Source organism: Sinohyriopsis cumingii, chromosome 15 (assembly GCF_028554795.1).
Source record: "Sinohyriopsis cumingii isolate HCF-2022 chromosome 15, ASM2855479v2, whole genome shotgun sequence".
NCBI lineage: Eukaryota > Metazoa > Mollusca > Bivalvia > Unionida > Unionidae > Sinohyriopsis > Sinohyriopsis cumingii.
Window position 1 is genome coordinate 3,533,512 of NC_142975.1, and position 23,733 is coordinate 3,557,244.

The 23,733-nt window shown below is 42.5% G+C and overlaps 1 protein-coding gene across 1 annotated transcript in view; it reads right to left on the reverse strand.

The window, feature by feature from the left end:
* Positions 1-1,759: 1,759 nt before the first annotated feature.
* The window catches only part of LOC149781137 (uncharacterized), a 45,060-nt gene continuing 23,086 nt past the window's right edge, over positions 1,760-23,733 (reverse strand). The window contains exon 2 of the mRNA XM_089934715.1: positions 1,760-6,876. Coding sequence (XP_089790841.1) covers positions 4,518-6,806 — 2,289 coding nt within the window. The 5' untranslated portion in view covers positions 6,807-6,876 and the 3' untranslated portion in view covers positions 1,760-4,517. The remainder of the gene's footprint in view (positions 6,877-23,733) is intronic.

Genomic DNA, 23,733 nt, shown 5'->3' on the forward strand with positions numbered 1-23,733 from the left:
TTCTTCTGAAGAATCCCTCTTTTCTTCTGACTCCTCTTGTTTCTTTTTTGGGCAATCTGGAGACCAATGTCCTTTCTCTTGACAATAATAACAGGTATCTTGACTTTTGTCTTTTCTAGTCCCTGTTTTTTTTTTCTTTTTTGACGGTCTGGACACTCTGAAGACCAATGCCCTTTCTTCTCACAGATATAGCAAGTATCTTGACTTTTATCTCGAAAGGAAGGAGAGTAGTCCGTCGGCTGGTCTGAAGAGAATTTTCTAATGACCCCTCACAAAGCTCTGATGAAACGTTCGATTTGGTTAGTCTCTTCCATCGTTGTGCTCGGTTTAAGAGTGAAATGAATAGTGAAAGGACAAGACACACACCCTTTTATATACGCTGGTTTGCCATGACTATAAATTAGTCTATGGTGTTTAAACTTGAGTCATTTGACGTTTTGCACTCAAGATGAAACGATCCTATTCATTCGAGAAGAAAGAAGAAGAAAGTAAGAGGCAGAAACGTGATCTATCGCCTCGTACCAGAGCTGAAGTCTTGGCACAAATTCATGCCAGTGATTTTGAAGAGGACATGAGTGAACCAGAATCCGAACACTCTAAACAAAGTTCACCACCCTTAGTCAACTCTGAAAAGTACTATTCCATTCGAGAGATGGAAAAGCGCTCCTCTAGAAAATTTAGAACCACGGCTTACACCTACACAGTGATGTTTAAAGATTTCAAGTCCGACGTACCATTGGAGAAAGCAGAAGGGCTTATCACCGAGATGTGGGATTCTTTGCTCACCGCACTCAAGCGACAATGTCAACCCAAAGAAGACGATCGCTTGACACTATCCATAGATCACGACAGCTTGAAATCCCCGATGGTAAAGCCACACTGAAAATGACCCACGTCTCTCTTCCTCAAGGGACAGGACGCAAAAAGGTCTTATTGCTGAACGACCTTCGCAGCACCAAAAAGAGTCTCGTTCAAATTAACAACCCTCAAGACCAGATGTGTTTAGCCCGAGCCATCGTGGTGGGACGAACCTATGCCAACAAGAACGACACGGGAGAATGGAAAAGAACCTGGAAAACTATTCAACAATCGGACCGAGCCAAACAACGAAACGAAGCAGAACTCCTGTTGCAACAAGCTGGCCTGTCCAAAGACACACCCTGTGGCATTCCTGAAATGCAAAAATTGCAAGACGTCCTAGCTCCACGCTACAGCTTGAAAGTGCACCCTGAAGAAATGCGTGGGCCTCTGTTGTTTCGAGGGAAAGACTTTAAGGATGGAAAATATATTCATGTCTATTATCACGATGACCATTTCGATACCATTACCACTATCACTGGATTCCTGGGATATGTTTATTATTGTGAGAAATGTGACTATGGCTATAAAAATCGAGAACAACACAAACATTGTGGATGGAAATGCTCAGGATGTTAGGCCTCTCCACCCTGTCTGAGCGAAGGACAAGAAAGAGTACATTTTCCTGCTTGTCTGCGCACGTTTGTCAGCCCTGCCTGTTACCAACAACATCTGAAGACGCAATGTTCACAGCAGAAATGTGCTTGTCAACCCCTGAGATTGCGCCCTACGTGTGGACAAGACCTACGTACCATCAGTACCAAGACACACGTATGTTCAGGAAAAAAAAAATGTCACATTTGTCATCACATCGTGGACTTCGAATACCAGTGCTACGTGCAAAAATACCAATATAGAGGATTGATTCCATGTTACAGATATACCACCCTTCCATCTCCACCCCACCCTCGCTTTCACCTGAGCAATTACCGACAGTTTTAGTTATGGTTATTGTTCTTGTCTCGGGGTATTGACATTTTTCATGTTATCATTTGTTATACATGACACAGAAAACCATGGATCAATATGACCGAACTGAAAGACGATTTGTGCAAGAGAAACGGTTAATATTATATTAACATTTGCCAATCAAATTTCAATAATTCATAAAAAGGGACAATGCATGGTATTTCGAAACAAATTCTAAAGTAAAGTCGAATTGTAACACGAAAAAGATAAATATTTTTCCAAGTTAGAAATACAGTTTCAGGTGAACGGCTGAATACGAAACAAATGTTTACTACGGACTCATAAGACTTTATATAATAATAATAATAATAATAATAATAATGAGGACTTTGTATAGCGCCTAATCTTTAGAAGCTCTATGCGCTTTACAACATTAGACAACACCTATAAGATAAAAACCACATATAATGATATGATTACAAAACCAACACCATGAAATTAGAAAACATAAAACAACATGGTGAGAATATTTAAGGTAGGAAACATTATTAGGTTTTTAAGTTTGTTCTTGCAGTCGAAATAAGTGAGTTGTGAGAGCACTCTAGGATTGGATCACTGTGTCTTTGTGTCTAAGTTCAGTGGGCAATTCATTCCACGTTGCTGGGCCCTCGTATGCAAACGAACGCTGTTCATATGACTTTGTTTTCATAGTGGGAACAATGAGTATACAACTGTCAGAAGAGGACTTTAAGTATCTTTGATGGTGTGTAATGCCGGGTGAGGTCCGATAGGTATGTTGGACTAGAATCCGACAGTGAAACGTAGCACGGAGAACAAATTTTTTGTTTGACTCTGGATCGAATTGATAGCCTGTGTAGGGTACAGAGCAGTGGGGAGCTGTTTTCTGATCGTGGTATTCTAAGTATAATCCGAGCAGCTGTGTTTTGACATTTTTAAAGTTTCTGGAGCAGATATTGAGATGAATTAGACATAATTGTTACAATAGTCCAGTCTTGAAAGTGCTAATGAACAAACAAGTGTTTTGATGGCATCAACTGAAAGATATTTGCGAATGGAGCTTAGGCATCTAAGCGCAAGATATGCAGCCTTGCGTAAGTTTATGACATGTTAGTGCAATGTGAGAGTACTGTCCAGAGTAACACCTAGGTGTCGTACTGATTTTGTGAATTTAATGTTGATGTTGCTGATATTTATTGTTTGAAATAAAGGATGTGAATGACAAACTCTTTGTGTTGTGATCAGAATGACTTCACAAGTATCCTCATTCATAGGCAGCTTATTACATGTCATCCATGATTTCACATCAGAAATGCAGCTCTCTACACCTTGAATGGTAGCATCAACTTCAGTTGGGTGGCTAGATTTGTTTATTTGGGTGTCATCAACGTACAATTTGTGAGACACTGGATGATGATATATGACTCTTGAGAGCGACTGAGTGTACAGAATGAAGAGAACAGGTCCAGAAACAGACCCCTGTGGAACACCACAACATATATCAACTGGACTGGAGTGTATTCCATTTGCAAATACAATTTGTGTCCTCTTGACCAGGTAGGGCTTGAACCACAGTAAGGCTGTATTATGAATGCCAAATATATGGTGGAGACGGTGAAATAATATATCACTTGTCCAAATGTTTTTGGTAAAGTCCGATGTTTTACATTTATTTATAAAGCAGAACACAATGAGCTTCCTAGCAGATAGGTAAGTTTAAGTTTTTGAAATCGCTTGTAGTTGTATCAGGTACAAGACGGTGAACCAAAGTATGCTCATCTAATGCAAAACTGCATCAAGTTTCAATGACAAAGACAAGGTAAGGCAGGTAGGGTTAACACTGTCCTTAAATAGAAGCGCAATAAATACACACATTATCCCGAAAACATGCCGTTTATCATTTAAGTGTAAATGCAGACCGCGGAGGGATAAACGCGGCACGTTTCAAGTCAGACAGTTCATCTTTAAGAGCATCGCTATAACAAAAAAGAATTACGACGCAACTTAACTCAAAAACGCCATACAAATTAGCAACACTTACACATTTTGCAACAACAAAGCTCGATTGATTCCAGATCGCCAGCGCCTCATCGAGCAATCAGACAAACGGTGATAACCTTTCGCAGTTAATTACTTTAAATGGACGGAAGCATTTTAAAGACGGATAATCCATTTTTTTTACAAAATGCACGGTGTGTAAGAATATACCTAAGTCATAGCTGAAGGATATACAATATAAAATCATATATTTTATGGCAATCTAAATCATTTGTCATTAATATGACCGTCACGCACGATGGCAATTGTAAGGCAAAGTACAGCGTCTACTGGAAAAGCGTTTCAGATACGATGATTGTTACATACTGTATTAGTATCAGCCTGTAGAATCTAGAAGACGATGATGGTTCGCTCTATGTAAAAATATTTACTTGTAACTCTTGTGAATAGACTTCTATATTGGTGTACAAAGTTTGTCAGACGTGTCGAACTAAGAAGTTATCGACCCAGCAAACAGTATTACAGGATCACTCATATGCGTAACAAAGATCTATGTAGAAATGAAACTGCAACAGCAAATTTTTCAGCAAAAGCATAAACAAGTATTTCATGACAGGCAACTGTTTATTTGCTGCGCCGTTGTATTAATACAGTCGGCATGTCTGAAGGGTTCAATTAATGTCTTTCCTATTTGCTTCCCATTTTCTTTACGTAAACGTCTTCTTCGACGTTTGCTAATAAATATCCGAAAGCTTTCCCCACACTATTCGGGCCACGTGCCACGGAGCAGCGTTTCTCCTGCTGGTTCGCTTCATTGACAGAAAAAAATTTTCTATTGCTTTTTCTATTTTTCCCTGTTTCAAGTAACATGTACCGAGTAAATTTAGAGAAACTGGCAAATGGGAATTGGGGACCACGCTGCAAATAATCTCCATTGCCTGTAGGACGGTGTTAGCTTCATCATAACGTTCCAGATCATGGAATGCCAGAAAAGCAAGATAACTTACATAGAAATAGGGGTCGACCACCAAGCACACGATTGATGTTGGTCGAAAGCTTATGTGACACATCCCTTCACCAACAACGAACATCTCAACCTTCGCGTCGTCTGGAATAGCAAGAATTTCGTTTTTCAGGAACACAACCACACTACCACACATGAGACTATCTATGAAGACATTTAAATTAATAGCATTCATACCAGCCTGTTCAGAGATTACGATGTTTGGCCTCAAATTGGCCTGAAACTGTTTATCTGAAGAAACACGTGAGCCAATGGCATTCAACGGACTTCCGAAATATCTTTGAAGCAATGTGAAGGCTGTAGAGAAAGTAGACTTGAAATTCCCACGCATGCATGCATAGTTGGCATGCTTTGCCAGGCAATCCGCTTGATTTCTCCATGAAGCTATTTCTGTGTACATCTCACCACGGGCTTCCATACTGTACATTCCATTGATATGGTCGTTCACCTGGCGGGAAAATGACAAGAGATGAGTCCCGTATATACTGCATACGCTTCCAAGGAAATCTTTCAACATCTCCTTTCTGTGTGTATCGTTGCAAGCGTAAATATCTAAAATTAAATTATGTATCATCTGACTAAATGTACAATGTATATTATCTTCATCATGAAGCTCAAGTTTGTCTAGCTCTTCTAGATATGAAGGCAATATAAATGCCTTTGCAAATCTTGTAATTGTTCGAGACAAATCGACACTATTTAATATCATTTGCTCCGCTTGATATCCTTCTGGGTTGTATTCATCACAAACACTATCAATGAATGTTTGATCAATGGCAAAGTTAGAGAGTCTTGTAAGAACTGGCCATCCTTCAGCAATAATGCAGTGTAATACAGCTACCAATTGTCCCTTCATATCTCCTGTAACCTTATTTCTGAACAAATTTTCGTCAGGCATAAAATAACTTGGACAATATAATTTGTTCACACACACAAACAGTCTGTTTAGAAGAAGAAAAATAAAATGTACTAAATTAGTCGGAATCCATAATGTTGCATCGGTCTCTTCTATAGTCCAGAACATCAACGTCTTGAGATGATAGGAACTGATAATGTCTTCCCTAAACTGTCTTGTCACATTTTCAGACACAATTCTCTTGAGCAGGACATAGCATTTTGCCTGTGTGGCATTGAATGATCGAACAAGCTGTCTCTCTGCATCATTAAATGAATATCTCCACTGCATCCCTTCGAGTACATGGCTTTTACAACCAACAGGAGCAAGATATATGCCTTGATCTACTATTTCTCTGATCTGTTCTTCTGTTGGCCAGCCATATTTTCGTGTCCTTGAAACCCATTCAGATGCAATTAAAGGCCACTTAGGACAGCGAAGGACAAATACAAAATCACCTCTGGTAATGTTAAAATAAATATTGTCAACGATATGACCATAATAGCTATTATACGACTTTAGGGCCGGACCATGGGTCAACAACTGATCATCGCGATTGACGCAAGAAACATTGTTAGGCGTGTCATTGAAATTAACATGTATATTGAAAGGAGTCACGGACGCTTCCAATATCTCCTTTACTCGCGAGCTAGAAATATACTTACTTCCGTTATTTTCTTCAGAGAGCGCAAAGAAAAAACTACATGTGCCCTCGTTTATCTCACGAAGATAACAATAACCAGGTACAGACTTTTCGTCTTCTATTAAGTATATCTGAGTTTCAGTGTTATATTGGTGTGCGTCTCTGACATTTTCAACTGCTACAGTATTTGGATAAATGAACACGTAGTCGACATCTCTATCAGGCAGAATGTTGACAGGATAGTAAAGTCCCTCACCAAAGCTTCCGTATATTTTAGGTTGAAATGTGCGGAATATTTCGCCTAAATGACCACCAGAAATTAACCATTCTAATAAAGACACAATTGTTGCCATCATTTGTCTGATGGTCTCAAATCCATCTATGAGCATTTTCTTATCGAAGTTGGCACTTATCAAGCGTAGGTTTGCGTATCCAAATATTTTATCTTTGTGTTCAGCCATTCATGTTGTCTATTTCCCATCTAAGCTGCACGAGGTTATATGCCTGCGTAAACGTTTACTCTCTTGTCACCTGCAAAATGCAAGCAAAATGATGTAGTCAAATGTTAGTCTTGTATAAATGTAATTAATATTTAAGATAGGCCCAGATAAAATTGACACAACATTAATCAACAAGTATTAATATAAGTTGAAATCTCATTTTTATTTTAAAATATGCTTTTACATTAAACGTTCATAAATTCTACAAAAGGTTGAACTAGATAGTGTGTCCATTTATTGACCATATGTCAAAAGTAGTGAATGGGGCTCCCTTAGCCTCAATGGAAATTAGCATTACAGAACCCCTTGGGTCAATCTAGCCTCAATGGAAATTTAACATGGGGAAAAATCATGGGTCAATCTAGCCTCAAGGGAAATTTAACATGGGGAAAAATCTTGGGTCAATCTAGCCTCAAGTGGAATTTAACATGGGAAAAAAAGTCTTGGGTCACTCTAGCATCAAGGGAAATTTAACATGGAAAAAAAATCGTGGAACTGTTGAGCGACAAGGGAAAATGGAACAGGGTCGGGACCCTATTTTAATAAGGTCCCGACCTGATCTGATGGGTCTATGGAAAGGGAAGAGGGGAGAGGGATAACACACACACACACACACACACACACACACACACACACACACACAAATACAATAAAAAAATGGGGTTGGCAATTGAAAGTCAAGATCTTTTCGAGAGATGTGGGTGGCCCTGAAAATGTTTTTTTAATAAAAGGGGTAGGCAATGAAAGTCAAGGTCTTTTCGAGGTCTATGAAAGGCCCTGAAAAGGGCCTTTGGTTTTATCATGATCTTCTTCTTTTATTTCCTCCACTTTTTCCACCAAGTTCTCACTTTTTCCATCATTCCTTTCTTTTTCTTCTTCTTCTTTTTCTTCTCCTCCTCCTTTGGCATCCAGTCCGGATGGCCCAAGACTCTGAACTTTTCCTGGACTTTGACCCAATTCTGATTGAGTCTCTCAAACTCTGCCTGTTTCTTTTTTGTTTTCCTGATCTTTTCTTTCTTTATTCCATCTCTCTTTAATCTTCTTTACCTCTACCTCCATCACTTTTCTCATTAACTCCTCTCCTTTCTTCAGTCTGTCCAGACCTCTCTCCACAAAAGAGCACTCGGTCCTAATGTGACATATTTTCAAGAAAGCACCTGACTTTGCTTGCATTGTCAAGTGCTTCCTTTAGGCTCCCCACTCTGACATAGGCATGATTCATCACACCTTTCAATCTCTTTTCCTCCTCTTCTATCATTCCTGCTACCACTTCTTTTGCTACGTTTAAGCATTTAGCGTAGTCCAGGTATTCTGCTATCTTCCATTCTTTTTCTAGTCTCTCCACTACATATATACCATCCATTATCCAATAGTATATATGTACCAATTTGTTGAACAACTCACTTGCAACCACCATCTTCGTTTCGGTTATTCCGTAGAATGGTTCGAACATCAGACTTTGTTATAGTTAAAGCGCGGACGTGAAGGAAAGCATCCCCCAAGAGATACAATTTATATTACCTAGATCATCACTTAAAAAGCGCGAACGTGAAGGAAAACATCCCCTACTTTTCTCATTTCATATTATCTACTATCCACATACGTGAAGCAGCAATAAACAAACCCCAAATCTACTATCCACACACGCAAAGCATTAAAATGAAATCCATAATCTACTATCCACACAAACTTACTTAATCACTTACAAAACCCCATAATCTACCATTCACACAAACCTACTTGATCACTTACAAACACAAACACATTCACTCACATTAGCGGAAAAGAGTCAGTGTTTATATTCACACTACTCTACATAGACACATTGGCAAATGGATTACTATTTCTTTTCTAAAGGTTTGGGTAGCCCTGAAAAGGACTGTATTTTTTAAGAACTCCAGGGACACCTGGTTAATGATGGCACCTTCCAGGCCTGGAAACACACTCACATCTTCTACTCCAATCTTTCCAGTTGACTCGTTTTACTGGGAGCGCAGAGGGAGGATGATTGGCTTCAACACCCCAATCCTCTGTCTCTGGTATATTGTAAGTCATCCTCTCTCCTATTTTTCCTCCTCTTCCTTTTGTCTTCTCTCCTCCTCTTCTTTCTTTATCCTTGCCTCTTCTACTATGGCCTCCGCGGCCAGTTCATTTACTATGCGCCTGGCATATTCCAGGTGCATCTGGAGTTCTAGCAGCTTCACAATCCTTGTATTCATTGTCTTGCTGTTAACAGGTCGACGATGGGTAGCCCAACTGACGATTAGTTTTCAATTTATACTAAAAGCGCTGACGTGAAGGAAAACATCCCCCTAAAACCCAAAATTTATATTACCTAGATCATAACCAAACAACGCGCGGACCTAAAAGAAACACTCACTGACTTTTGTATCCTACCCATCACTATTCTAAAACATTTTCATGAAACAAATGATATACTATCCACAAACGCAAAGCACTCGAATCAAACCCAAATCTACTATTCCCACACGTCAAACAGCAAAAAACATGATCATAATCTACTATCCACACAAATGTACGTAAGCGCTTGCAATCACACCCACACACACCCACACACACACATAAACATATACAATCACACTAGAAAAGAGTGAGTGTTTATAATCACACTACTCTACATACACACATTGGCAAATCGATTGTTATTTCTTTTCTAGAGATTGGGATAGCCCTGAAAAGGGCTGTTTTTTTTTGTTTTTGCTTGCGTGAAGTTGAAGCTAGGGCGATCTTTTAGTTTCTAAGAATGCGACGTCCTCTGACGATAGACTTTCTGATGATAGGTCTGCTTCTTCGGAAAGAGAAGAAGAACTCTTTGGTGTCGATACGACAATCGACAAAGCCTCTGTCAGGTTCAGGTTCCTGCTGCTGCTGTTGTTGTTATTGTTGTTGCTGTTGCTGCTCTCTCTGCTGTTTCTGAAGTCTGTACTTCTCTGTCCATTCTTCTTTTTCTCTGTTCATTTCTTCTCTGAAGAGCTCTTCTATCAGGTCTTCAGTGACTTTTAACATTCTCACATTCTCTATCTCTTCAGCCTTCGGTATCAGACTGTGTCTGACCCTATTCAAATTCACGTAGGCTTCGTTTAGCTTAGCTAGTTTGGAGCACATCTTCGTAGGAGGATGAGTCGACAATGAATGGTTAGACTGGAAACTGATGTCGTTACCCACTTTAGGTAACACTTCCACGCGTCGTACGTAGAGCCTGGATTCCTCGATGACAGTTTTGCAAACAGTAGTACCTATCAAATGGAAAGCGGCACTACTACGATTCAGTCTCAGGCGGACATTCACCCCGTTCAGCAAATACTTTTCTTGTAACCACATGTCCAAATGCAAACGATCCATCAGTTCTAAACTATTTCCACTTTTGATTTTGTCTCTTCGTTCTACAAATCCAGCATTGTGGTCTTTGAGTGGATTAATTTCGGATATTTCAAACTGGCCTGCATCGTCAGCTTCCCTTACCACACAGGCATTGAGATGAGTGTTCTTGGCGTCTATTCCGTACGTCAAGAGATTTTCCAGGTACGCTCGATAAGGGTAAGTATCCATGCTGCCACTGACTAGTTTGTTATTTAAGTGCAAGTCCACTCCTCTAAACAAGGAATGCATGAAATTGTTGACGGGAGCTATTACCTCATCACCATCTAGGGGCTTATTGTCCTCATCGACAACTTTGACTTTCAGGTACAAGTAACTGCTATTCACATCGGTGTAATCTTTAGGCTGTCCTTTGATTTCAAACTCGATGGGGGCTGAGGCTGTCAAAGAGGAAACGGGGTGAAATTCCACCCACTGAGATTCTTGCATCGTCATCATGGTGGGGGGCATGGCAAACATATCCAATTCCGACTTGCAACAAGCGCAAGACTCTTGGTGCATCATTTTTTCTGTGTGTCTCAATAATCGAAAAGTCTAAGTCTCGAACGGTTCTTCTTTCCTTTGTCTTTCTAGCTTTAGAAGTGTGAAGTCTGGTGAAAAGGTGTTTTCTTCGTCGTCTTTTTCTGCCTTGTCCTTGCTGTGGAATGCCTGACTCGGTAGCGTGCAGGGCATTTATAGGCGTTTCTCGTCGACCCAAAAGGTCTTTGTCTGTTTGCAATAAGACATTTTTGCCTTCCCTCAAGAAGGCTTCTTTACGGTTTTGTTTGTCAATGATGACATTTTGGAGAAATTCTTCGCCGTGTGTCAATGCCGCATCTTTCAAGGCGTGCAATCCGCGTGTCACCATCGGTTTCAACACCGAACGAATGGCCGATTTTAACATATCTCCTAAACCGTGTCCTCGCTGTCGAGCAACCCCTCGGTACACTGGATACATGACTTACAACTCGTGAGAGAATCGTTTCGAAAATGAAGTTTCACCGTGACTTTTCCTTTGGTGAATGGAATATTTTGTCCCAGATCTCCTTTTATAGCAATGTTGACCGTGTCCAAATAAGACTTGCTGACCGGCAAATAGTGAGGATGTACAAATTCGCGGTGGACGTGATAAGTGTTTCCACCTTCCTCGTCAGCGGTCGTGGCAGAATCCACTTTGAAAGGAATGACACGCAGTAACGGTACGGAGGTGTGTCCCACCACGTTATACTCCACCACATCCGAGTACACAAAGATCAAATTCAGTCCTTGGTTCAGTTCTACCGGGGCACGAAAAAACTTAGTAAAAGAATCGTTGTCGGAAATGACTGCTAATTCGACTTTTTGTTGTTCTACTTTCTTCCTCAGTTCCATGTCCCCGCCCAACATGGCAAACAATTCAGGACAAAATAAAATGAACATGATTTTACCCCCCTGAGGAAATTTCATCAGGAAGCGACGAGCTACTTTGTGGTATTCCAGGGTGACACTTTTCTTAACACTCTCCAAAGCTTTCAGAAACACGGCATTAAACCTGGAGGCTATGGTGCTGACCAAATGTTGACCACTAAAATAATAGCCTGGGGGAACGAACAAGTGATAGGTGGTCGACTTTTGATTTTTTATGCCAGGGGTTTTCTTATCATATTTGACGTGGGTATCCAAGTACTGTTGCATTTGCTGGTCATGAACTTCCACCGTAAAAAAAAAATTTTGATTGGGAAGGACATTGAAGACTTGGGTCGGGTGAATGATTTCTACTAAAGCCACTTCCCAATGGGCTTCGTGATCTAACTGGATGGCTTGAGGTAATTTGACCGTGTAACAGCACAACGTGTTATGTGGAAACATCTCCATAGAACTGTCACTAGGTAAGTTTAAGTAAAATTGGTTTTGGTGACTCATAATTCCAGAGTTCTGTGGCTGTCCGAGGGGTTACTGGAAGCCAGAGGCGTGTCTACGCCAAAAATGGGATTGTTGTTGTTGTTGGAGGGGTGACTGACACTGGCACTGGACACAAGGTTCCCGTTGTTCCCGTTCGATGTGAATTTCAGGGAGGGACTAGGAAGCAGGTAACTGATGCAACTGCTCAATAAAATGGTCCACAATTGTTTGTCTCTTGCTGCAAACTCAAATTGGCAATGGCTGCCCCGATGACACAATACACCACGAAGATTTGGCAGAAAAAGATTTGTGTTTTAGGCACTCGTTCTCCACACCACACCCACAAGGGTTGTTTTTGTAAATCTTGCAGAGAAGAACTGGGTGAAGGAGTGGTCACCGTAGCTGCGTCTGTGTGAAAGGGCATGATGGTCACTTCTTTTATAGTCGATGACTTGCGAAGCGTCGATCCAAGAATCCAAACTGGGCAGGTATCCTTTCCAACGTACTTTGACTTCTTTGACACGTCGTTTGCCCAATTTACGGTTATGCGTTCGAGAATGCTTTCGATGTCGTACACGTCGTCTCCATTTTTGGTGACACGTTATAACTCGGGCAAATTAAGCACTTCTCCGTTCATGTCTTCCAATTTATAGACGGCAGGATGACGACCATGCACTCGTCCAGTGACACGAAACAATTCGGTGGTCCAGTTAGGTACGTAACCTTTGTCGAAAGTGCGCTTGGTTTATCCAATGCGTACCCAATCTACTACGGTCAACATTCCACTTTTCTTGGGGACAGCTCTCATCCCGGACGTACCAAACAGGCGCTCAATCACAAGCACTTCGTTGTTGGGAGTCACCTCTTGCGGGGCACGTCCAATGTTTCGATGGTAAGATTGGTTGTACGCTTGCACCAGGTGCGGTAAGATGTCGATGTACTTCAGAGTGTGGTGATGCGTAAAATATTTCCACATGCGTTCTTTCAAAGTGCGTTGGAAACGTTCCGCGATGCTGGCTTTGGTTTCAGGATTCTCGGTGGTAAAAAAATGAATGTCACGTTTCTTTAATTCCTTTTGGAAAGCTTGGTTCAGAAATTCGGTACCTTTGTCCGTTTGCCATCGAAGAGGGTGACGACCGCTTTGTTTCAACACCCGTTGCAGGGCTCGCACTAACTCACTGCTCTATTTGGAAGTCAAGGGCACGACCCAGACAAATTTAGAAAGGACCTCGATGACACAAAACAAATATTTGTAGCCGCGATTGTAGCTGGCTAAATGAGAGACATCGGCTAAATCGGCTTGCCATTGATGCGCGATGCCTTCCACTCGGGTGCGACTTCTGGAAAACTTTCGTCGAATGGGTTTGTGTAAAGTGTAAGTAGCTTGTTCTTGCACCATCGTTGCACTTGAGGTAAACGGAGACTTTTTAGTCGCGTTTTGGCAGCACGATACAATTTTTGAACTCCTGCGTAACCTGCAGGATGTGAGGTATCGTAGTAGATGCTGGCTAAGACTTTTTCTATTTGTTATCTTCTGTGTTAATAAGGCACCCACTCTTGGAAGATTCTACTCTTTTTCTCTTGGGGTATTTTCTTGGATTGTAATGCTTTGCGTGTGCGGCCAGCAATAGGTGTCGAGGAGGGGAATGCCTGAACGGGGAATATTTTTTCTTGTTTCACTTCTGTCTTCACCTTCGTTTTCTCTTCTGATGAAGAAGGGGTGGTCATCATCTTTTTAATCCATCCAATTCTGGAGGTAGGTGGTGTTGTTAACTTTCGTACTTTTTCTGGTGGAGTTTGAAACCCTTCCTCTTCTTCTTCTCCTTTTTCTGTCTTGGTTACTGGTAGTAGTAGTGCTGGTGGTGGCGGTGATGATGCTGGACTTTTCACAAGGTCTTAAAATCTTTCAGAGTGGGAAGAGCTGTTTCGTCTAAAGCTTTTTGGTGAAAGAGTTGCAGTCGTTGCAAGAGTTGGCCGTACTTTTGCGATTTTTCTCTTTCGGACAAACCTTGGCGATCGATTAAGGACTGCAATTCGTGTTGCAACTGGGACATGTCGCTCAAATGGGGATTGGGAGGTAAATGCGGGGTGCGTTGTTCTTGCCATCGATGGTATTCCATCCATCGTTTGTAAGGCACTAAAGCTAGTTATCGTCCTTCCATGGGATGTCAAGGGTCGATTCTGAGATCTTGGGACTCCAGAGGTCCTTTTTATCTTGCTCCCATCAGTCCTCCCAACACGATTCCCAAGACTCCTTTCAGTACTGGGCCTAGCAAGAGGGGTAAAATTCCTCCACGTTGGACCAACATCTTCTTCTTTTGTCCGATGGGGATTTTCTTTGAACCATTTGGCGAAGAACGTGACGATGCTTGCCTTAGCATTGTTTCTGGTGTTTTGACAAAGGGATCGTACCTTTCAACACGTTCAAACAACATTCGCACACGGTATCGATGACCTCATTGGAGGCTGATTGAATGAGTTTTTTCGTAGCGGTGGAGAAGCTTTGGACAGGACAGATAGCATGTCCCCATGTTTGACTAAACGTGGAGGCAGTCCTTTCCTTTCTTTCCTTGGGGTTTAGAAGAGGAATGTTTTCTGGAGGTAGACATTTTTTGCTTGTGGGTTCCGGGACATTCACCAAACAGACACTAACATCGATGACATAACACATGCCCTTTTATCTTTTTTGGGGGACTATCGCTTTGTCATAAAGGTGACAACGTTTTTCCAAAGTCGCCAAGGAATCGTCCCCTTTGTTGACGCCTCTTTTTCTTTGAACGACTGTCTCTTTCTTAGGGTAACGTCGATGCTTGGTTAAGCGCTTTCTCGGATGACGAGTCTGCCCTTGTCTCTTTCTTTTTTGACTTCTTGACGGTCACATCTTTTGGAAGTTCATTAATACCCCTACTTGGTCGCAGGCCTTTTCTACACTGGAACGCGTCGCCACTGATTGTCTTTACGGCGTATCAACTTGAGGACAGGTATGACACGTCGTGTAGGGGTACGCAACGGACTAAATCAAGCCAGTTCTTCCTTGGACAAAGCCAGTAAACTTTGTAACATGCCCGATCTCTCTTGGACTTTGATTTTGGGAGCAGGTCTTATGTAAGCAGCGGCCACTGCCGCTCAACTGGAGGGTCCTGCCACTGGGGAAGTTCTTGGGGTCATCAACGGAGAAGTTCTTGGTGTGATCAACGTCTCCAAATACTTCTCAGTTCTTGGTGTCATCAACGGAGAAGTGACTGTACCTGAAGCTACCGGAGACGCGGTCACCGCCGTGGCAGGTCGTGGTTTGCGAGTGTAAGGTTGCGTCCTGGCTGAAGTGCCTCTCTTGCGACTAGTTTTCTTCTGTTGGGCTTTTCTTTTTCTGGGGACTTTATCTCTGTTTTTTTTTTTTGGGGGGGGGGCTTTTCTTTATCTGGGGTGGTATCTGGTAAGAGGAGGGTCCAGCCACTGGAGAAGTTCTTGGAGACACAGGTCTCCTTGGGGATCTTGTCTTGGCACCGTGGCTCTTTTTCTTCTTGGAGCTTCGTTTGACTTCTTTTTTCTTGGGGAGAACTTTGGGAGCATTAGGATCCCATCTTAAGAGAGAGCGAATAATGACCTCTCCTAGAGTACCGCTCCCTCCAGGTTTCAAAATGATATGTTTTTTGGTTTGAGTGTCAATGCGGGGATCGGCCAGTTGGGTCAAAGCGACTTTGTTTCGATGGAAAAAGCGTTTGGTTTGATGCGGAATCTGAAAGATCCCTTGTAGTAATTGACGTGCTGTCACCGTGAACCATCGTAAGACTTCTTTGAGACTAGCTTCTAAGACACGAGCCCGTATTTGTGCATTTTTTTCTCGACTAATGCCATACAAGGCACGAATTAATTTGACGGGAAGATGTGATTGAAGGGAAGTCATGTTCAAACTGTTTGAGACAGACAAAAATTGTCTGAGATTCTTATAGATTTTTTGGAGTGAAGTTAAGTCGAGGACGGAGACGTGTACAGGACAGGCCCTCCGTCTTGACACCAGTGGTGAAACAATTCGGTACGAAATCGCAAATCCTCGGGGGTCGTAGGTTTCAAATCGACGAGTAAATGGGAGTGTGGAGTGTGAGTGGCATCGTCATACGCCGCAGTCAACCATGGTGCGATGGGCTTTACTTTGTTGAAACAAATTGTGAGTGATGTAAACGACACTGGCATTACGATGATGCCCTTTGCGCGTGAACCACAGTTTAATTTCTTCTTCGTCTTCTCCTAACATGTCGTCGAAAATGACCAAATGGGTTTGACGGGAGTCAGAGACGATGCCATCGTCTTCTTTAGGAATGCCTTCCACAAACACGATGGAACCGCCTTGACTTTCTCGCAAGAGAATGTACGCCGATTGCCACTCTTTGTAACACCACACGATGCGGTGGGGTGGTCGATCGATCAAATGATGTGTATGTTCGATCAAACTTTTGACAAATTCGGTTTTGCCTGAACCGCTTGGTCCACCAATGAGATGTTAAAAGGATGGCGAAGATACAAAGCCTCCCAACTGGCACGATCTAAGTGTTCGTCGATGACTTTGACAGTAGAGGAAGAGGAAGCAGAGACAGCAGAGGTAGCCATAGTGTTAGGAATATCACTTGTGACACGAAAACAAACAAGAGAAGAGTTTATATACTTTTCTCAGGACACGTTTATTGAATGTTTTAAACATGAACACGAAAGACAAAAATACATAAAAGCCAAAGGCTTCAGTACAACGATAAAAGGCACATCGAAATTATCAACGTGGAATAGAAACAAGTGTCTGTACAACATCTTTTGGGTAAGGTTCTGACCAGTTCTATAGGGGGTAAGGTTACACAAGTATCCTCCCGAAAGGGTCTTTCAGGCATGTCCACGACAGTCCTGTCCTGGGTGACGAGTTCTTCTTCTGGCACTGTCACTAACACAGGTTGAAAAGTGACTTTTTTCCTTGAACAACACTCGTGCATACTGGGCCACTTCTTGGGTCCACGCCTCAAAATCCCATTCTTTCCAGGCACGGACATCTGTCCAATGGGGTGTAAGTCACGAGCTACATACACATCGTCATACACGTCTTGGGTAGCTAAAAGTTGACGAATCTTTTTTTTCCCGTAGAGGTCGAGAAGTATCCAGATGAAAACGCAAGGCTTTGAGCAAAATGAGTCTTTCGTGACCATTTAAAGCCATTTGGTGGTAAGTACTGATCGTAAAGAGTCCACAAGGAATCGGCTGGTAAACGAAATCCCAGAAAACAAGTCACTAAGACACACACCACTTGTCGACCCAAATTGAATGGATACAGTTCTTGTAATAATTGATGGTAATGATCCACGGTTTGAATATGGTCATTTGAGTTCCTTCCACGGAATCTGTTCAATCACATGTGACATAAGCCGTGGCATGGATTCCTGATTTTATAGTCTCTTTATTTCGGAAGCAATAAAGGTACTTTCTAACTAGACATCTTCGTTCTCCGGTGGTGACTCTAAATCTTGCATACTGTAACCTACACTTCAGAGTTTGTTTAGATGTTTCCTCTTCCGCTAAGCAGATTCCACGTAAAATATGTTGGTAATACTTTAACTTGTCTTTCTCAATGCGTTGCTGTAGGTGAATCTTGAAGTAACCAAAATGATGAACATTTCGTTCATTCACTAACTCAAAGTGTTGAACAAGGTCTGACCACTGAAACAATTTGTGACGAATCAATTCTTTTATACCATTCAGGTACCAGTGGTTAAAGATCTGGTGACGTAACGGATGCAATTGTTCTTTACGTTTCACTTGTATTTTGACCAGCTCTCGGTAAATGTATTCTCTCAACTCCACAGGCAAAGCACGAATGTTCTCTTGTAAAGTATCGATAAACAGGTCAGTCAGTGCAATTCGCAATCTTCTCCTAGAGTAAACGTAATTCACATAGTGAGTAATTTCTGAACACTGCCATTCAGGATAACATCCAAGAATCTCATTGAAGTCTTTTGTTGTAAACGGTCTAGAGTGATATAATAGGACCAATGCACACTTGACCCAGAGAAATCTAACACATTGATTATTTTTTTTCACTTTCCTCTTATGAATTTATCGACACAAAAGTTCTACAGTTACCCATTGAGATTTCACTATGGCAAGTCCCTGCCAAACTTCCTTGTAAATCTTCTCTTGCAGTTCTTTAGGTAATGATTCAATATCTTTTTTGAAATGAAGTTTAAATACTGGTCTCGGTGATGTCCAACATGTGATTCCTAACCAATCTGGTTTCTTCTTCTTCAACAACATGGTAAATTACTTCAATGTCTCGGTCCCACTAAGGGTCAGTAATGACAATTCGTTCACCAACGAGCATGTTCTAGGTAGGCCAAATCTTGTGGTTCCCAGGGGTGAAGTGGCACACCGCAACTGAAGCACTTGACTTTATCCCCTTCGCCCAAGTAGAAAATTCCGGCTCTGGCTAATTCTTCGGGGGTCGGTCCTCCCAGATACTTAGGCCATTTTCCTTCGTACGATTGAAGACGATTTTCAAAGTCGCAGTATTCAGACAAACGCACAGGGAACGAATATTCGTCTTTCACAGGTTCGTTTCGATGAGGGAAGGGTGACATGGACAGACATTTGCTCAGGGCTGGATGACATCCGTAGGGGTTAGACGTGAAGCTGAACATCCACATCGACCATGAAACCCAATAAAGTGTCCACGATGACCAGGGACATCGATTTTCATCCCTCAGGTTCGACACGCACATCATCACTTTCCATGATAGGGGTAGTGAAAACAAAGTTCCCAGGATGCTTTACGGCATCGCTAAGGTCACAACGTACAGCATCGTTCCCATCGCAAGGCTCACAATCGCATTCTACTTTAGAGTCCCCAAACTTGAATTGTACCTGTCTGAACTTGTTTCGTGTTTCTCTGAAAGTATTCATCTTGTTCGCTTGGTCTTGGTAGTCACAATGAACTATCGATCTTGCCTAGGGTTCCTTTTTATATGCAGACCAATACCGACGTGTCCATACGGTAAGGTGAAATGATTGGGAAGCCGCACTCGCTTCTGGTACACGATTTGATAGACTTTTTCCAAGGGTCGACTGACGATGTAGTGAGTGGGTAAACGTACAATCTTGTTCGGCTGGTAGGTGGTCACTTTAAAGTGTTGATCTTTTCCAGACTGTAAGGCTTCTTTCAATCGCCAAATTTCACCTCTCGACTGGTACGATAATTCAGAGTCAATCCTTTCACTTTACACTTCGTGTGCACTTCTCCTTGTTTGTCCCACTATTCGTAACCGTAATTTTTAGGATCACCACTGGCGAAACTTAGAATCTTGTCGTCGGGATGTTCGTCTGTCCAGGCTCCTAAACGGTCTCCTTCGATGTCAGGGTGCTGTTGACTTGGGTGATCGATGTGTAAATGCAACTGTCCGTGTCAAAGTACAGGACACGTTCCCCTAACAGTTCTAAAGCTTCGTACAACTTTAAGCGAGCATGAGCTGTCACGTAAGCCGCAATGATGACATTTCCAAAGGGGTCGTCTTGTACAATGTCCAGATCTTCTTCGTTATTGACGAAGATCAAATTCTCGCGAAAGACGTCCACGTGTTTCATAAATTTGGTTTTATCGTGAATCATCTGAAAGTAGCGGGAAGGTTATGTCAAATATTCCGTCTTGGATAAACACGGTCGTTGTGCCATTTTTCCCCACGAGCAATTTAACATCACTTTGGCAAACGATCGCCTGCCTTCGTTTTTCTCGATGTGATGTAAAGTGATGCCTTCTTGTGCCCAGTATTTCTCTTTGAATTGTATTTGGTCTTCTGAATTGTGACACCAGGACGGATAGCCGCTGGCTTCTTGCTTCGGATTCAAAAAGGCATCTACGTAGTCTGCGAAAATACCTTTCTGCGTGGGGTCACCCTTGTGGTATTGTTGTTTCTTGGGAAAGTAACAAATTTCGTACACTTCTAACAGTTGGTATCCCATGTCCAGAGCTTTGAACAATTCTACGCTGACCCACGTCCCCGTCAAGGTCCGTTCTTCCTGGGTGTGCTGACAATTCTAGTCTTGGTTGCACTTTTAGTTACAAGTACGGCACAAAGGAAACATCGGTTTGCCTTGCCAATGGTGAGGTAAGACGGGATGGTACAAGTCCGTGGGAGGCAAAACTTTACACTTAATCAGACCTTCGTATTGTCGAATGTTTTTCAGGTCGATGTGTTCCGTCAACAATTGTGGGTGCCCTGCAGGAAAGCGACAATATTTGCACACGTAGGGATACAGCGAACACACGTCCAAGTATTTCATTTTTTCTCCTTTCTCTTCGTCGGCTTGGTACAGCAAACAGGTGGCATTGGTTCTTCCTCCGTACAAACTATCCCGCGGGTCCATGAACTGGTAACTTTCCACGAGGCGTTTAAACTCGGGATCGGCCTTCAAACGGTGATCGTATTCATGTTCCCACAGTTCCACCACTTGGTATCCTTCCTGTTCTAACTTTAGGCGTCGCTGACAAGTATCCTGGTACAAGTCTTCCATGGTTCGTTGTAAAAACTGATTTTTAGTGCCACGATCAGGGTAACAGACGGGACATCCGTGAAATAAGCAACCATTAAACTCGTACACGATCTTGGGGTTTTCTAAGTCCCAGCCATCGACCGAATGCATTCCGATGGTCTTTTCTCCCCCTCCCTTGCGGGCATGCTGAATCCATTTGTCTTCCTTGTCGCACAAGTAATGTAACCAGCGTGGGGCTTTGACCGAGTATTGACGTTTGACATAGTTGGTCGTTTGAGGACCAATGACAGCCACGGTGTTTTCAGGCATGAATCGTTGCCGATAGACTGAGGAATACGCTTTGCCAATGGTGCAAGCTTCTTTCAAAGGATCGACCCCTCCGTGTTCCATGAACAGTTCTCGAAATTTTCCACAGCAACGCCGTAAAATGTCCACGTCGGAACGACAATACTTTAGCATTTCTTCCTGAAAGTCAAAAGGGTCTGAGGCGTGAGCCTGGTACCAAGCGTAGAAAGCTTCTCGTTGTTCGGTACGCATGTTGTCAGGGTCGTAATAATGAGTCTCAGGCAAATGGGGAAGAACGGCATGTTGATTGGATTCCGTATTGAAAAAGTGTGGAAAGTACCCTTTAGCCATTTCTGTCATTCCAAACGTTTTAGGCATTCGACTCAAAGGCATGGCTAAGTAACTCATCGAATCTTTAAACTGCACTTGTCCCACTTGCATGAAAATGATTTTGGCTCCGTTCAAAGTGACTTTAGGACGTTCGGTGTCATGTTCCGCACAGTATCTGAGAAGAAACTGTCCATCGTATCCGGAGAAATTGTGAGCTATCACTGTGGCATGACGATGACAATCTCCGTAACGTTCGATGTCCTCTTGGCTCCACGTCTTGTCAAAGGGGTCTAAGACCCATTGTGCAAAATCGGCTAGCGTGTTCGGTCCCCGAAAGATTTTTTCACACCCTCCAGGAATCTTGCTGCAGTGAGGGCAATGACTGAAGATAGGTTCTTGAATGCACTTTTCGCACGCTCGATGAGCCACACAAAAATTAGGAATGTGAATGCCAGTCTCTTGCATGCATTTGAAATCGAAAAAGATGAAATTTCCTTTCTTCTTGTGACCATCGTCTTTCTCTGGTTGGGGTTGGTATTTTTGCACGTAGCATTGGTGTTCCAAGTCCACGATGTGGTGACAAATGTGACATTTTTTCTCTCCTGAACATACGTGTGCCTTGGCACTATTGGTACGTATGCCATGTCCACACGCGGGGCACAACCTCAGGAGCTGACAAGCGCATTTCTTCTGTGAACCTTGCGTCTTCAAATGTTGTTGGTAACAGGTAGGGCTGACAAACGTGCGCAGACAAGCTGGACAATGCACTCGTTCTTGTCCTTCGCTCAGACAGGGTGGACAGGCCAAACATGCTGAGCATTTCGTTCCCCAATGTTTGTGTTGCTCTCGATTGTTATAGCCATTGTCACATTTCTCACAGTAATAACTGTATCCCCGGAATCCAGAGATACTGGTAATGGTATCGAAATGGTCATCGTGATGATAACGGTGAGTGTATTTACCATCCTTAAAATCTTGGCCTCGAAACAACAGAGGCCCACGCACTTCTTGAGGGTGCACTTTCAAGGAGTACCGTGGAGCTAGGATATCTTGAAATTTTTGCATTTCAAGAATGCCACAGGGTTCGTCTTTGGGTAAACCGCCTTCTTGTAACAGGAGTTCTGCTTCACTTCGTTGTTTGGCTCGGTCCGATTGTCGAATAGTTTTCCAGGCTCTTTTCCATTCTGCCGTGTCGTTTTTGTTGGCATAAGTTCGTCCCACCACGATATCCCTGGCTAAAGACATCTGGTCTTGATGGTTGTTAATTCGGACGAGACTTGTTTTGGTGCTGCGAAGCTCGTCCACCAATAACATCTTTTTGCGTCCAGTCCCTTGAGGAGGACAGACGTGGGTCATGTCCAGTGTGGCTTTTCCATCGGTGATGTCAAACTGGTCATTGGATTGTTGTACGTTTTGAATCTTGTCCATGACATTGGAAGCGGTCAATTCTGCAGGGCTGCTAAACTCGATCCAAACAGGGGATTTCAAACCGTCGTGCTGTATGGAAAGTCTCAAGCGATCGTCTTCTTTGGCTTGACATTGTCGCTTGAGTGTGGTAAGTAAAGAATCCCACACCCCGGTGATGAACCCTTCTGCTTTCTCCAACGGTACTTCGGACTTGAAAACTTTAAACTTCACCGTGTATTTGTAAGCCGTGGTTCTAAATTTTCTAGAGGAGCGCTTTTCTGTCTCTCGAATGGAATAGTATTTTCAGGGTTAACTAAGGGTGGTGAACTTTGCTTAGAGGGCTTGGATTCTCGTTCACTCATGTCCTCTTCAAAATCACTGGCATGAATTTGTGCCAAGACTTCAGCTCTGGTACGAGGCGATAGATCACGTTTCTGCCTCTTACTTTCTTCTTTCTTCTCAAATGAATTGGGTCGTTTCATCTTGAGTGCAAAAACGTCAAATGACTAAAGTTTAAACACCATGGGCTACTTTATAGTCATGGCAAACCAGTGTATATAAAGGGTATGTGTCTTGTCCTTTCACTATTCATTTCACTCTCAAACCGAGTAGAACGATGGAAGAGACTAGCCAAATCGAACGTTTCATCAGAGCTTTGCGAGGGGTTATTAGAAAATTTTCTTCAGACCAGCCTTCGGACTACTCTCCTTCCTTTCGAGATAAAAGTGAAGATACTTGCTATATCTGTCAGAAGAAAGGGCATTGGTCGTCAGAGTGTGCAGACCGTCAAAAAAGAAAAAAAGGGGTTAGAAAAGACCAAAGTCAAGATACCTGTTATTATTGTCAAGAAAAAGACACTGGTCTCCAGATTGCCCAAAAAAGAAACAAAAGGAGTCAGAAGAAGAGAGGGATTCTTCAGAGAAAGAAGAAGAGGAAGAAGAAGAGGAAGAAAGCAGACAGGTGAAGAAAAAGAAACAGGAGAAGAAAAGAAGGGAAGAAAGTGAGGAGGAAGAAGAGGTAAAGACTGTGAGTGGGAAGAAATTTAAAAAACAGAGAGAGTAAACAATGACACAGAAGAAGTCTATGAACT